Source organism: Corythoichthys intestinalis, chromosome 7 (genome assembly GCF_030265065.1).
Source record: "Corythoichthys intestinalis isolate RoL2023-P3 chromosome 7, ASM3026506v1, whole genome shotgun sequence".
In the NCBI taxonomy this organism is placed as follows: Eukaryota; Metazoa; Chordata; class Actinopteri; order Syngnathiformes; family Syngnathidae; genus Corythoichthys; species Corythoichthys intestinalis.
In genome coordinates, this window is record NC_080401.1 from 46,921,180 (window position 1) to 46,936,544 (window position 15,365).

Genomic DNA, 15,365 nt, shown 5'->3' on the forward strand with positions numbered 1-15,365 from the left:
TCAAAACTGTCGACTACACCTTTACTGTCGCACCTCCCGAACGATATTTTATGACACCTAAATCGGACATATGTCATTTCCCTTCCCCGGCTTCGGAGAATGTAAACAAACCAGAAGGCGTGACAGCTAGCCGACATGCTAACCCAAACCGAGTGATGTTTCAAAGTCTTCAAAGCGGAAAATCACACATAGCTATCCTGGATTATTTGACATGACGACCCGGTTGTCGAATGTCTTAGTGGATCGGCAAACCGCCCGGCGGAGAGCAATTTACAGTTCGTTCCCCCGAGGAGGGTGGCTGGAAGTAACGCAGCTAACGTGCTGCTGCTAATGCATTAAGAGAGCTTTTTACTTGCCTATCAATGATCAAACGTAAGTAGTCCTTCATTTAAAGGAAGTTTGTAGTGTTTACTTTGTAATCGCTGTATTCGTATTTGACATAATACAAAACAAGATGTTTACTCACTTCATCGTAAGTCCAATGGTCCCACAGTAAATATCCACGGTGAATGGGAACCTTTTGAAACTCCAAAAAGGCGCATACGCCTCTTCCTCATGCAGAATGATTTTTCCGCAGCCGTTTGGCTGGCGTGATGCGAAAAATAAACGTATTAATCCGCAAAATCAGCTGAATCCTTCGTCCTCATACACAACAGTACACTGTAGCGTGAAGAGGACGTCTTCTACCGTACACGTCACAGCGCCCTCCTCCTTAATGCAAGACCGAAGCCGGAAGTCACTCATTTTCCTGGCGCGGGATTCAAAAAACTAAATAAATAAGCGATCGCTTCCACACACATCCAAGCGGTCCATATCATTCAGGAGCATAAAATACCGCGTGTATTATGAAATAAACATGCTTTTTCGTGTCACAGGCACTTTAATATTGTATAAATGTGAAATCATATTGGAGGTATTGCCTCCTCGGCACCCAATCTCCGCAAACATGTTTTACATGCCGGTTGGCCCTCCTCTAAGCCACGTCCATCTGTAGCTTTTCTGTAGCCGAAGTATTCCCTTACCAGCGATTTCGTTTTCTTCAATGGGGGAAAAAGTTCAGGAGTTTCACTTCCTCCAGCCATCATGTAGCACAGCTGACTCACTGGCACTGAGCAACAACAGGTGGGGGAGGGTTGAGCCTTACAGCTGCAAGCGAGGGTTTTCTCCATGCATTTTTGGGACATAAAAAATAGCTAATACCTTAGGGCCGTCATGACAGAATTTTTTTGTCTATACTTACACATATTTGTATCCTCACGACCTAAAAGAGTCCCTTACATCAGAGTGACTGAGCTGCCAAACTTGCAAAGCACAGCAGGCATGTTTCTCCTCTTTTTTACTGATAAGGAAGGACAAGGGCACACGCCTACAGGATGGAATGACCGGTGTAGGTTCACTATCCTCTTCCCCTCACTATCCACTCGCTCTCGCTATATGATTGGCCGAAGAGTCGAAATGCTCTCCCCTGAAATGCCTGTTTAAAAATGTTCCCGTTGTTACTTCTTGCATTCGCTTAAAAGTGCCCATTTAAAAAGGAAAAGCGATGGATGATGCTACACACAGAGCGTATTATTAACAAATGTCAAAGTATTATAATCATAAAGCGAGAATAAGGAACGTCACTGACAAGCGTAGGCCCCCGCGAGTGGATAGTGAGGGGAATAGGATAGTGCCCCTACACCGGGTTGTACAATACTCGCAAGACTGAACATAAATTTGTGGAAATAAAGCAGAAACTGTTGGAGGAGAACGCTGAGATTTTCCAGAGAAATTGTATTGGAATTTTGGAGGCATTTACTGTATGTAAACATTATGTAGTTAGCCAGCAGGTCATAGGTCAGGGGTCCTGAACTTACTGTATTGTATTGTGTGTTTTTGATAGCTGCATTATGTTCCCTATCCCGTTTCTAGCCTCCCAACCCCAGAGAGTATACTGTACATTTTGTAGCAGTTAGCATAACTTTGCCTTACTCTCATGCCTTGTTTGTTTATAGTTCTTTTTTTGTTTTGGCTTGAATCCCAACAGAATCAGGACTGGAGCAAGAGTGATGAGAGGCTCCTCCAGGCCGTGGAGCAAAACGAAGCAGAGAAAATGTCCGCCCTCATCCTTAAAAAGGGTCTCTCCCCCACCAAGTTGGATGCTGAGGGCAAGTCAGCGTAAGTGGGTCATTGTACTGTCTGTCGCTTTAATGGAGCCGAGCCAAAACAGCAAAGAAATAAATGAATTGAGGATTAGAATTGTGTTTAAAATTCAGCATATCATTGGCAAAGAAGAATCAAGAGGGATTTTATGCAGGAGCTGGGAGAAAAATAAACTGACTAGAAAAGAGAAACCATAATTGCGAATGAGGAAAAAGAGGCTCACTTAAAAGTGGGGTACACACAAACAGATTTTTAATATTTGTAAACGTAAGAGACCCCACACGCTACAAGGCAAAAAATCAGCATGGGTGTGGTAGCTGCTGAAATTCAACTCGATCATCAACATGTGTGCTCCCATTTTAAGGTGAATGACAATAAATCATATAAACCATATTCTAAATTCAAATATATTGCAAATTACAGGATAACAGAAAGGATATAAATAATAACACCCGTGCCCTTCCGGCAGCTTCCATTTGTGTGTATCTCGAGGGCACGTCGACTGTCTGGAGGTCATCATTGCTCACGGAGCTGACCTCAATGTCACAGATGGTGCCGGTGTGTCATTTTGTGATAAAATACTGAAAGTTTTACACTCCATTGCCGCTACATCCCAGTCACGTGTTGTTTACTGATACTAATTGCTAGGCTTTGGAGCCCTTCACCTTGCAGCCAAAAATGGACAAGCAGAGTGTTTAAAAAGACTTTTACAGGTAAATTAGGTACATTTTCTGATTAATGAATTATCAAACATAAATCCTGTGTAACTTCTGTTCTATCCTTTCTATAACAGGAGAGACTGGAAGTTGATTGCACAGACGCCATTGGGAGGACGCCTCTCCATCACGCAGGTACCAAATTGTTACTATATGTACCGGTGCTCTGCAATTCCTTGCTATGCGGCGAGATGTTTTGAATTTTCAAAAACATTCTTATTTATTATCTAATTCCGAAGGGTTTGGTGAATGCACATCTGAAACTTGTGGGATTCGGTTCCTTTAGCAAGGTTAAGAACCACTGATCTAAACAAAACAAGTTGAAAGCGCATGGAAGTACTTTGGTTGTCAAATTCGCCTCTTGTAGACTTTCGCCAATGTAAGACATTTTGGCAGGACACCGGCCGTCAAATTAGGTGCATATTTTTGCTAATCTAATTATTAGGACAAAAAGTTACTTTCATTAACAATTCCCAACAACTGTGCCAAAGGAAATTATCCAATTTAACATAAACTAAATCCGCAATATTGTGGTTTACCATACTTTTCGAGTAGTAACTAATTTTCACAGAAATACAATGTGATATCAATGAACGACGTCCCGATCTGATACTCAGTATCGTTATCGGCGCGTGATATTACAATTTTTTTTTTTTTTTTTTTTTTGAGTATTGGACAGTAATCAAATTTAATGACAAGATCGGATCTGATCCAGTAGTCGCGCGTTTTCAGTACCATCGTGCTTTTTGGCTGTTGTAAATCAAACCATTGGGGAAATATGTCTGCTGAGTGAGACTACTGCTCTTTAGAAACTAATAACAGTTGTACCTCTGCTTACGAAATTAATTGGTTCTGGAAGTAGTCTCGTAAACTGAAAATTCTGTAAGTAGAGATACATTTTCCATGTAAATGCCCTAATCCATTCCAACCATCAAGCACTACCAACTTTTCAGGATGCTCAAACTGTCCCCACCAACTTTTAAGCAACCTTAAATGTAGTTATATCAAACATAACACATAAAACATTTATTTTTAAAATTAAAATCAAATGTAATAAAATACCAATAAAAATTGTAAATCATTTTAATGAACAATTTGGTTTCCAGCTGTCAGTGGCTGCGTATCATGCACCGAGATCCTTTGGGACTTTAAAGCTGATCTTGATGTCCAGGATGGGGTAGGTTCAAAAATTGTTAGTTAACATACTGTATATGGATGTAATACTGAAGTAGCATATTTTTTCCATCAATTCCTGGATTTTTACCCCCTGGTCAGGATGGAACCACCGCCTTAATTCTGGCAGCGCAGATGAGTCGAGTGGAGCTGTGTATCTTTCTGCTTGGTCGAGGTGCCAACGCAAACATTCAGGACAACCAGGGGAGGTACACAACTCTTCCTTTGTGCAGCAGCCTCTCAGTTAGTCGACTGGAAGTTGTGTGTCTGTCAGCCTGGCTGTGGCAGCTGTTGAATTCCTGATGGATCAAGTGGAGCAAGAGCTGCAAACCTCTATAGGGTCATTATCGCAGCAGTGGGGTTGTGCTGCCTGCTACAAACAGAGGAAAGATTCATGAAGGAAGTTTGCGGCATTTGGATATGATTTCAAGGGTGGTAGTTCAAGGCTTCTAACTTGCGTTTGATGTTGGAGGTAGCAAACATGTTGATTTAGTCTCAGCGAATTGGCTGGCACAAAAATATATGTACCATCATTTTTGGACCATCAGCCCTTACTAAACACCTCCTAAACCCTACGGTTTATAGTCCTGGTTGGCTAAATTATTGATTTTCACAGGCTAATGACCTGCATGTCTTTCGGTGTGAATATCCAACATATATGAACAGTTTTCTTGTCAAGTTTGCTGGGTGTAGGCATGTGCCGGTATGAGATTTTGACGGTACGATACCCGTGGGCAAAAATACCGCGGTTTCACGGGATCACGGTATTGCAATAATAGCTCCAAAATGTGTTATTTTGAGATGTATGGGTTAAAAAAAATACATTTTTTTCCATTGAACAGGTTTTTTTATTTTTATTTTTTTCAGAACATAGGTGCAAAATGGAACATGAATGTATTGTTAAAATAAATTATCAATTAAAAATTTTTTTTTAATAAAATTCAAATAAATATAATTTATAGATTATAGCCACAGCCACAGCTCAAGTTGCTCAAGATTAGAGCTAGAACAAAATCATTTCTATAAAAAAGTAAAAACACTTCTGAATATTTTTTTCTTTTATTCTACTGCATGACTTTTTTTGAGGGTGAAAAAGCTCAAGTGAAGTTTCGCCATTTTCAGCCATTGTGTCAGCTCTAGTCTACATGATGTCATACCTATGTGTTAAAAAAACAAAGAATTCATAAGTTAATAAGTTAGTTAAAAATGTATAAGTTAGTTTAAAGTGGAACTGTTGTTGTGGAAAGGTTTCATCTAAACAAACAAAAAAAAAACATTGGGAGTGAGACCTCTCCTTGATCCAGCGAACGTGGATTTGTGCTTAGGGCAAGAGCATCTTTCGCAATTAGCGATCTTTGATGCTATCCCCTTTTCCCTTTCATTCAAGCGAATTGAGCTTGTTTTCTCGCTCTGCGGCTGTAACACTCGACGAAGTTGCTCTCCCAGCTAAGCCTAGGCTAACATTCGTCTTTGTAAGCTTTTAATTAGTTTGTATATTGAATTTGAAAGGAAAATGTGTGTTTTGTTTTTTGCGAACTTTTCATGGTGCTAATCTGTTAAAGCTACTCACACATGGAAAAACACAATTGTACAACGTTTTAAATGTATTCATTTTGTATATTCCACTTACCACGATTTGAGAGATTAATAAATTGAAGAAAAGTACGCCTTATGTTTGGAGTATTTGTTTTTGGGTTCACTGGCTGTCTAGCCGATAGCGTCACTTTCACACACAGCAACAAACGGGAGTGGGTGAGCGCTGCCGCGCCAAGCCACTTCTGACGGCATTTTTGACACATGAAAAATAGCGAATACCGTACTACGGTCTGACGGTAAATTTGAGTGGTTTTGAAACCGCGACGTTTTCACACCACGGTAAACCGTGAAACCGGTAACCGGCACATGCCTAGCTGGGTGTGGATTATAGTCTACACCAGGGGTCAGCAAACCTGGTCCTCAAGTGCCACTATCCAGCTTGTTTTCCATGTCTCCCTCCTTTGACACACCTGAATCAAATGATCAGCTCATCAGCAAGCTCTGCAGGAGCCTGATAACGATCATGACTATTTGATTCAGGTGTGTTGAAGGAGGGAGACATGGACAACAGGCTGGATAGTGGCACTCGAGGACCAGGGTTGCTGACCCCTGGTCTACACATTAAAAAGTTAAGATTAGTATTAGCATTTAGTAGTGGTTTATAAAGCACATTTGCTTAGGGCGTGCTTGTGGCTCTAACTCAGCTAGGATGAGATCCAATCCCTGCAAGAATTATATTGACTATGTAGAGAATGGTGTCTGGGCTCTCCTTTAGAGAAGGTAACAAAACTCTTGTCATCTGGGAAGGGCTCGGAGTAGAGCCGCTGCTCCTCCACATTAAGAGGAGCCATATGAGGTGGTTCGGGCATCTTATTAGAGTGCCTTCTGGATGTCTCCTTGGTAGGATGGTCCAGGCATGTCCCACTGAAGGACAATGTCTCCCAGCCAGCGTGAGAATGCCTCATGATCTTCCTGGAAGACCTGAACGAAGTGGCTGGTGAGAGGAAAGTCTTGGCTTTCCTGCTGAAGCTGCTGCCCCCGCGACCAGACTTCCAATAAGTGGGAGAAAATGTACGGATGGATATATAGAAAATGGATAGATTGAGAATATAAATCCATATCTGTATTCTTCCTGTCTTTACAATGTTCCATAAATCCATTTTCCTATAGTTGAGGTTCAGAGGTGAACTTTTGCATATTCTTACTGACTTTGGGCAAGAGGTTTGGTACATCCTGGCCTGGTCACCAACCAATCAGTCTTCCAGTATTCTATTATCATGCTTTCTTTTATCAGGACTGCTTTAATGCTAGCCTGCGAGAGTGACAGCGCTGAGACAGTGGCTGCTCTGCTGAGGGGTGGGGCCAACACGCAGCTGGTAGATGGCCTAGGAAACAAGGCAGACGACTACTGTTCTGATAACCATCACATTGGGCACATGTTGCAAAATGGAGCACCTCCTGGTATGGTATTAGAATGGGTTTATGTGTGTTGTTTATTTATAGAAAGAAATGAGACTTTACTATCTAACAATAACTCAAGTGCTAATATGCTTCTCCAAAACGCAATACAAACGGACACTTAAGACACTAATTAGCATAATCGCTAACTAGCTTAGCGCTCCGTGCTAAGTAGTAACATCTCATCAACAAAGAATACAAACAAACAAAATACAATTTGCTTCATTTATTTACTCACCTCTGACAGAGGCACACTGGATCTAACAACACAAAAGACAATGTAACTCTCGACACTTTGTAATACTCTTGATTCAGCATCCTAACAGCAGCAGTTGCAACAGTGAATTCTCTTTCCCTTATTTTAATCACTGGCATGTGCGCAACCTCACATTACACACAAACAAGGACCCAAACTGCCCATAGCTGCCGGCAAAAATCGAATTAGTTGGTAACTATTAATCGATTTTAATCGATTGGTTGTTGCAGCCTAAATTTGAACTGTGCTTGACACTAAAACGTCAAGTACAGTATATTTGACTACTAAAGAATGCTACATACTAAGCCTGAACGATATATCGTTTAAACATGCGCGATAGTCCCATCGCAAGGACGTGCGAGTTTTTTTTTTTTTTTTTCCAATCCACAAACCTTTGTTCTGCTTCATTCGCTCACACAGCCTCTCTCACCCCCTTTCCCAGCTCTCAGTCACTGCGGCACTTGCTTATTAAAGTTAACGATGGCTTTGATCTGGCCAAAGAAGCCGGGTAGCAATCTGTCAATCATCGTTTAACTTGTTAAACAGTTTCTGCAAGGAAGCGCGGGCTGGAATGAATGTGTGTGTCTGTGGGGGGAGAATATGGAGACATTCGAGACATATAAAATAAACGCCAGAAGTGATTATGAGGAGTTTGTAATTTCTACATGTCACTCCAAGAGTCACAGCCATGTTAGGTAAACAGAAGCATTTAATAAAGCCAAGCATTTTTCTACTACAGTACTTTATTCTTGTTTAAAAATTATTCAGTGGGACACTTATGTTTAAAACTGATCATAATTATTACATTTGAAGTGCTTAAAAAGCATTTATTTAAAAAAAATATATATACATGTTTTAAAATCATACTTTGGGGGAAAAAAGTGAGTAAAAACATGTCTTATATGTATCTGTTTCCAGTGCTAGATCTGAATAAATACATTGAGCACACACACACACACACACACACACACACACACACACACACACACACACACACACACAATAAATTGGGGGGGGGGGTATGCGCTGCTTCGCGGTTTTTCACTTATCGCGGCGGGTTCTGGTCCCTATTAACCGAGAAAAACGATGGAATACTGTACACTGTGGTCATGATGAGTCACCCAAAGTCTTTCCAAACAGATATTCAAGTCATCTAGTAAAAATTTCTTTAGAAAAAAAAAATATATATATATTTTTTTATTTTTAATTTCGCAATACAATATCGCAATATATACCCCCCAAAAATCGCAGCAATAGTTTTTTCCAATATCGTTCAGGCCTACTACATACCCACACTTACAAAGACTGACACTGTTCTTTACACTGTTATGGACCTCAGGCAGTAGATTTCAGCATGACACAATTGGTCATACACAAGCTCAATGCAGCTGTTTTTGACAAACATTATGTTTGCTCCTTGCGGTTTCTAGCTGGAAATAGAATGACAATTAGTCCACAAAGTCAAGTGAGAAAACAAAGCTCATAGCATGCATGTGTGAGCACATCTTTTATCTTATTGATAAACCCCACCTTTCACAATACTGTGGGAGAAGTATAAAAACTGAGTGGCCATGTAGTCAATAAAGGTATATCATGCAGTTTAATGTGTGTTACATATTAATATTTGTGTGTGTGCACATGTGGTATTTAAATGTACATCTCAATGTGAGGAAATGTTCTCTCTCCCTATGCGTACGTAGTGTCTGAGGGCATAGGCGAGGAGGTAATATCGCATCACTACCAGATCTAGGTCTTCTCTAGCCTTTCCTTTTCGTGCATGTTTTCAATTGTGACAACACTATGTTGTATAGTACTTGCAACTTTTAACCCCTTCCTTGGCCTTACTTTAGTTTTCATCCTGTTTCTTTTTTTTTTATTTTCTTGTGTCCATCCTTATTCTACCACCAATACAGACACCTCAGAACAGCTCACGGTCCTCACTCGTGCATGGGGGTAGTACCCCTCGCAAAAGAAAAGCCCCTCCTCCTCCGCGCTCCCCTCTCCAGGTACTTTTAACACTTTTATTATGCCATTGCAATTCTTTTACATTATATAAAAAAGTTTTTTAATGTTCTGTCTGTCACTGTAAACTGCTAGCATAGCTGGATGTTCAACGATACATTATTTGGAGTATAGATTTTTTGGCCACTAATAAGATCATATTGTGGTGGTTGCTCTAATTAACATTAGTTTAAATAAGCTATTTTTCAGATGAACCCTTTTTTTGATGATTAAAGCAAGCTTTTACATTTTTAAAAATAATTCCTGTTATGTTTCATACAATTCATCCTGATCTCCAAGGGATTGCCACCCACCCCTCATCCACGAAGTCCTGCTCCCACTGTTCATTCGCCCGAACCCCCTGCTCAATCGCCCTCTCCTCGGCCCACAGGCTCATCTCCTTCAGCTCAGGTTACTGCTGGTTTATTTTTTGGAGGTCATTCATATTTTCATGTACTGTATTTCTTTTTCTTTTTTTTTTCCTTCCAACTTGCACACTATGTGACCTTGACGTACAGTTGTGGTCAAAAGTTTACATACGCTTGCGAAGAACATAATGTCATGGCTCTCTTGAGTTTCCAGTTATTTCTACAACTCTGATTTTTTTCTGATAGAGTGATTGGAACAGATACTTCTTTGTCACAAAAAACATTCATGAAGTTTGGTTCTTTTATGACTTTATTATGGGTGAACAGAAAAAAGTGATCAAATCTGCTGGGTCAAAAATATACATACAGCAGCGCTAATATTTGGTAACATGTCCCTTGGCCATTTTCACTTTAATTAGGCACTTTTGGTAGCCATCCACAAGCTTCTGGCAAGCTTCTGGTTGAATCTTTGACCACTCCTCTTGACAGAATTGGTGCAGTTCAGTTAAATTTGATGGCTTTCTGACATGGACTTGTTTCTTCAGCATTGTCCACAAGTTCTCATTGGGGTTTAAGTCAGGACTTTGGGAAGGCCATTCGAAAACCTTAATAGCCTGATTTAGCCATTCCATTACCACTTTTGATGTGTGTTTTGGGTCATTGTCCTGTTGGAACACCCAACTGCGCCCAAGACCCAATCTTCAGGCTGATGACGTTAGGTTATCTTGAAGAATTTGAAGGTAATCCTCCTTCTTCATTATCCCATTTACTCTCTGTAAAGCACCAGTTCCATTGGCAGCAAAACAGCCCCACAGCATAATACTACCACCACCGTGCTTGACGGTAGGCATGGTGTACTTGGGGTTAAAGGCCTCACCTTTTTTCCTCCAAACATATTGCTGGGCATTGTGGCCAAACAGCTCGATTTTTGTTTCGTCTGACCACAGGACTTTCCTCCAGAAGGTCTTATCTTTGTCCATGTGATCAGCAGCAAACTTCAGTCGAGCCTTAAGGTGCCGCTTTTGGAGCAAGGGCTTCCTTCTTGCATGGCAGCCTCTCAGTCCATGGAGATGCAAAACACGCTTGACTGTGGACACTGACATCTGTGTTCCAGCAGCTTCTAATTCTTGGCAGATCTGCTTTTTGGTGATTCTCGGTTGAATCTTCACCCTCCTGACCAATTTTCTCTCAGCAGCAGGTGATAGCTTGCGTTTTCTTCTTGAACGTGGCAATGACAAAACAGTGCCATGCACTTTATACTTACAAACAATTGTTTGCACTGTTGCTCTTGGGACCTGCAGCTGCTTTGAAATGGCTCCAAGTGACTTTCCTGACTTGTTCAAGTCAATGATTGTTCAAGTCAATAATCACTCACAAGAAATTGCTAATTCGTGTTGCTGTATGTATTTTTTTGACCCAGCAGATTTGATCACTTTTTCTGTTAACCCGTAACAAAGTCATAAAAGAACCAAACTTCATGAATGTTTTTTGTGACAAAGAAGTATCTGTTCCAATCACTCTATCGGAGAAAAATCAGAGCTGTAGAAATAACTGGAAACTCAAGAGAGCCATGACATTATGTTCTTCACAAGTGTATGTAAACTTTTGACCACAACTGTATTAGCGTACATGCATAACCAAAAAACACATACACACACAAACAGCACCTCGTCATTTATAAAAAAAATACTGTATAATAGGGCAATGTCTCCGCAGTTCAACGGCACCAGATAGCCCCATACAGCGCTCCCCAAAAATCAACAGACAACAATGTATATATGAACTTTGGGTTCGGTGGGAGGAGCGGCCCTAGCATACGTCAGGAAAGGGGTCCACCGCACAAAAAATTTGTTTCTGCAGCCTCCAAGCGTACACCGGATCTTCTCTTCATGTACTGTATTTCGAAGAACTAACATTAAGTCTCATATATAAGGTGGAAGATGAGGAGGTGTTTGAAGAGATTCGGCGGCTACGTCTTGAGCGAGGCCGTCTCCTCCAGAAAATAAAATCCTTGGAGCAGCAGCAACAGAGTGCCCTCTCTGCCTTGGAGGAGGTAATCTAATTCTGACACATCTTTTTAACCACTTCAGACCCGCATTTTTTCTGCTGGGAGAAAAACAAAAATCTGCGCTGATTTTTACTCTACTCAAACACCAGAACAAAGTGCAATTTTTTGTTCGGGGATATTTCATGCTTTTATAGATTATTTTTAATGTTAATGTGTTTTTAATGAGAAATGAGCACTTTACGTTATCCTTTTTGAAGTTGCGTTTGGTCAGACATTTTCAAAGAGCCAAAAATAGCAAAGAGGGCGTGCCAAACTTCATGATTTGATTTCGATGAGTAACGTTTCATCCAATCATATCCCAGAAGTGGCAATAGCAACTAAATTCAGTGTACTGTAATTTTCACACCTTTAGGCGCACATGACGATAAGCCGCCAACCACCAAACTTGGCATGAAAACGGCATTTGGACGCACTGGACTATAAGTCGCAGCTGTCCTCACTGTATCATGGGATATTAACACCAAAAAGATATTAACCGATAACTAGGGTTGTTCCGATCATGTTTTTTTGCTCACGATCGTTTTAGTTTGGGTATCTGCCGATTCAAAATGAAGGAAAAATGTAGCTGCTTATAGTCCGAAAATTACAGTATTTATTGGTTTAGAGACGGGAAGGCGTCATGTCGTTCAGCAGCATGCTTAGGTCTGAAGGGGTTAAAATATGGCTAATAAGATACAATCTGACATCAAAGTATGTTTGTCATGTACTCTTGAATCACACTAGCTTTCCCAACTGAAACGGCGCCTAAAGGAGGCAGAGGCTGAGAGGGACAAGTTAATCGGAGAGCTTAAGGGAGTTAATGGTGTCGGGGCAAGTGACTCTGAGGATATGGAAGAAATGTTTGACTTCCCAGGTATGCCATTTGTCATTCCCAAGCACCTTGGAAAGATCTATGAATGTGTGTGAGCATTCACATTGTGAGCAAAAGCTGTTACACCTGTTCATCCAGGATCGAGTGTGGCATGGGTATAACTGTTGAATTGGAGAGGGCAATTACATATTCATTAAACCCCTGTCTAGTCACTGTTTGCTATTTACAAATGTATCTATTTTCGATTCCTTGTTTGACTGTACTAAATTGCATTTTTCCTTTTCCTATAATGCTCCACAAAATGGTGGTCGACTACTAGAAAATTATTAATTGCATAAGGAAGTATGCCGAAATTTTTAATTGTTAAATTTTTTTGTTCATTTTTGTTTATTAAGGAGGAGCTACGTTTAGTATGCCTTGTTAAGGGAGGTTTTTAGAAGTGCAACAATTGAATAATCGGCAACTAATCGATTAGCAAATTCATCGACAACTACTTTGATAACCAATTAATCGTTTACGGCCTTCTTCACCATAAACTTGTCTAAATTCTTGAAATCATAACAGACATATAACTTCTCAGTTCTAAATATTATCAGATTTCTTATTTATGTTTTTGTTAAATCATGGTAGGACATGAACAAAAATCTGTTTTTACTTAGGAAAACAACAATTCACATTTTTGCCCATTTTCGGACATCTTGTTGTCAAAACTAGCTTCTTAATAAGGCTGCAACAACTAATCAATTAAATAGATTAAACTCGATCAATAAATCAGTTGCCAATGAATTTGATAAGCGATACAATTTTAGACTACAGTTAAGTCGAAATAGTCATCCATTTTGACGTGTTACTTACAACGTGCCTAAAACAACTTCGAGGTAAATTGTGAAGGTAATTGAAAAAAGTGATATTTATCCGATTTATCGTTTTATTAATCGTCCAATTAATGGATTATGAAAATAATCGTTAGTTGCAGCTGTAGAAGTTATTGAGTCTTGGGTGCATGTAGATGTTCTGTACATGGTTTCAGCGCGTTGTCATATTTTTTCTTCTAAATCCAATTGTCAGTATGCAATTCATTTTTCAGAATAATGTTGAAAGATGAGTTTAAAGCAGTACTTCTCAAATAGTGGGGCGTGCCCCCCTGGGGGGGCGCAGAGCAATGCCAGGGGGGGCGCATGTGACCTCGGGGAACTTTTTTTTTTTTTTTTTGCCGTACTGGAATAAAGTGTACTTGCACATCCACTCAGTAGGTGGCAGTGGCGCTCTCATTTTCAGAGTGCGCGCAGTATTTTTGAAATAAGAAGGAAGAGCACTCAGCACACACAGACAACAGATATGAAGAGCAGTGTGCCACCGCCGTTTTCGAAAGCCGTTTTCCGACCGGACTCACTCAGGCAGCGACCCACTGTCTTGTCCGGTTCTCACGTCGCCGCCCGAGAAGTGCCATTTTCGGCTTGGGATCGTCACGACGACTGCCCTCACCTTCGGTTCTACCTCGGCCGCCGTGAATGCGCTTTTTTCGTGCCGTTTGCCTTTTAGCTTTGACTTTTAATACAGTGGGTGATGATGAAAGACCACTGTTTACTGTGTCTAAAAATAATTATAGCAGACAGCAAGAAGCCAAATCAATTAAGACGCCACTTAAAGACATTAGACCCCAATCTCATTGTTAAGCCGCTTGATTTTTTCAGTGAAAACGTGCCGAATATTGCCAACAATCGTCCTGCTTTGTCAGTGTTATATCAGTAAGCCAGTGAGCATTGTTAGCATGCTAATTGCAAAATAACTCCACACCATTGCAACGGAGGTAAATACTGTGAGCAGCAAAAATAAAAACTGTCCTGTCCAAGGACAGTTTTTTCCCCCTTTTATTCAGATTTGTTTTTTCGGTCAAATTTTTTGGCACATTGTCCTCATGAGTGAATGTTGCTAATCAATTTTAATTTGGTATTATTTACTGATTTTATTACATTTTATTTTTCTGTAACAAATGGTCAAAAATGTACCTTGAGTGTATTTTTTAGTTTGGATGTGAATTTTTTTTTTGTTTTAATACAGGCAAATTGATGCACGTCAAGTCTTCTCTGTTACAAACAAAACAATGTTAATAATACTAATAATAATGTTAATAATACTTTATTATAATTTGATCTATGTTACTTTTTTTCTTTATTAGAAAAAAAGGACACAATGTTAGGCAGATGCGTATTTATAATAGTAATTTTATAGACAAATGATACTATTTACAGTGGCGGCAGAGAGTTTGGGGGGGCGCGAAACATTTACGTCTTCCTTGGGGGGGGCGTGACAGAAAATAATTGAGAAGCACTGGTTTAAAGTAATGTTTAACTCATTGGCTACAATTGACAGCAATCGACGTCCAATCCATTTGGACTGAGGGGTTGGCATTAATCATTCAAGTCCTCCCCTATAGTCATCAACGACATTGAAACATGATTCAGTGCCAGCATCCCAGTTTAAATGGATTTAATGTCGATGGTAGTGAATTAGTTAAGTGTGTTATGATAGTATTGCAGTTCCAAGTATTAATTAGGCAATAAGAAGCCTTCGGTTACTCATGTATTCGCAAATAATGTATAGCAGGGGTTCACTCTTGACGTAAAAGCAGATGTGCAATATTTCTATCCATATTAGAGCTGTCCCGACTAGTCGACGTCATCGATGACGTAAATCCATCGACGAGCAAAACATCCCGTCGACGGTTAATGAAGGGTTAAAAAAAATATATGCGTGGAAAGTTCAGAATGTCGGACGCTCTGTATGCAAGCGGCGAAAGCGGCACAAAGCCAAAAAAGCGCACCAGAGTGTCCAA

General features: G+C 40.2%; 1 protein-coding gene across 1 annotated transcript in view; it reads left to right on the plus strand.

The window, feature by feature from the left end:
- Positions 1–15,365, plus strand: part of ankrd24 (ankyrin repeat domain 24) — a 35,553-nt gene that overhangs the window by 3,249 nt on the left and 16,939 nt on the right. The window contains exons 2-12 of the mRNA XM_057840080.1: positions 2,027–2,157; positions 2,612–2,700; positions 2,791–2,855; positions 2,936–2,993; positions 3,965–4,035; positions 4,134–4,240; positions 6,862–7,033; positions 9,195–9,287; positions 9,583–9,693; positions 11,584–11,703; positions 12,442–12,571. Coding sequence (XP_057696063.1) covers positions 2,027–2,157; positions 2,612–2,700; positions 2,791–2,855; positions 2,936–2,993; positions 3,965–4,035; positions 4,134–4,240; positions 6,862–7,033; positions 9,195–9,287; positions 9,583–9,693; positions 11,584–11,703; positions 12,442–12,571 — 1,147 coding nt within the window. The remainder of the gene's footprint in view (positions 1–2,026; positions 2,158–2,611; positions 2,701–2,790; positions 2,856–2,935; positions 2,994–3,964; positions 4,036–4,133; positions 4,241–6,861; positions 7,034–9,194; positions 9,288–9,582; positions 9,694–11,583; positions 11,704–12,441; positions 12,572–15,365) is intronic.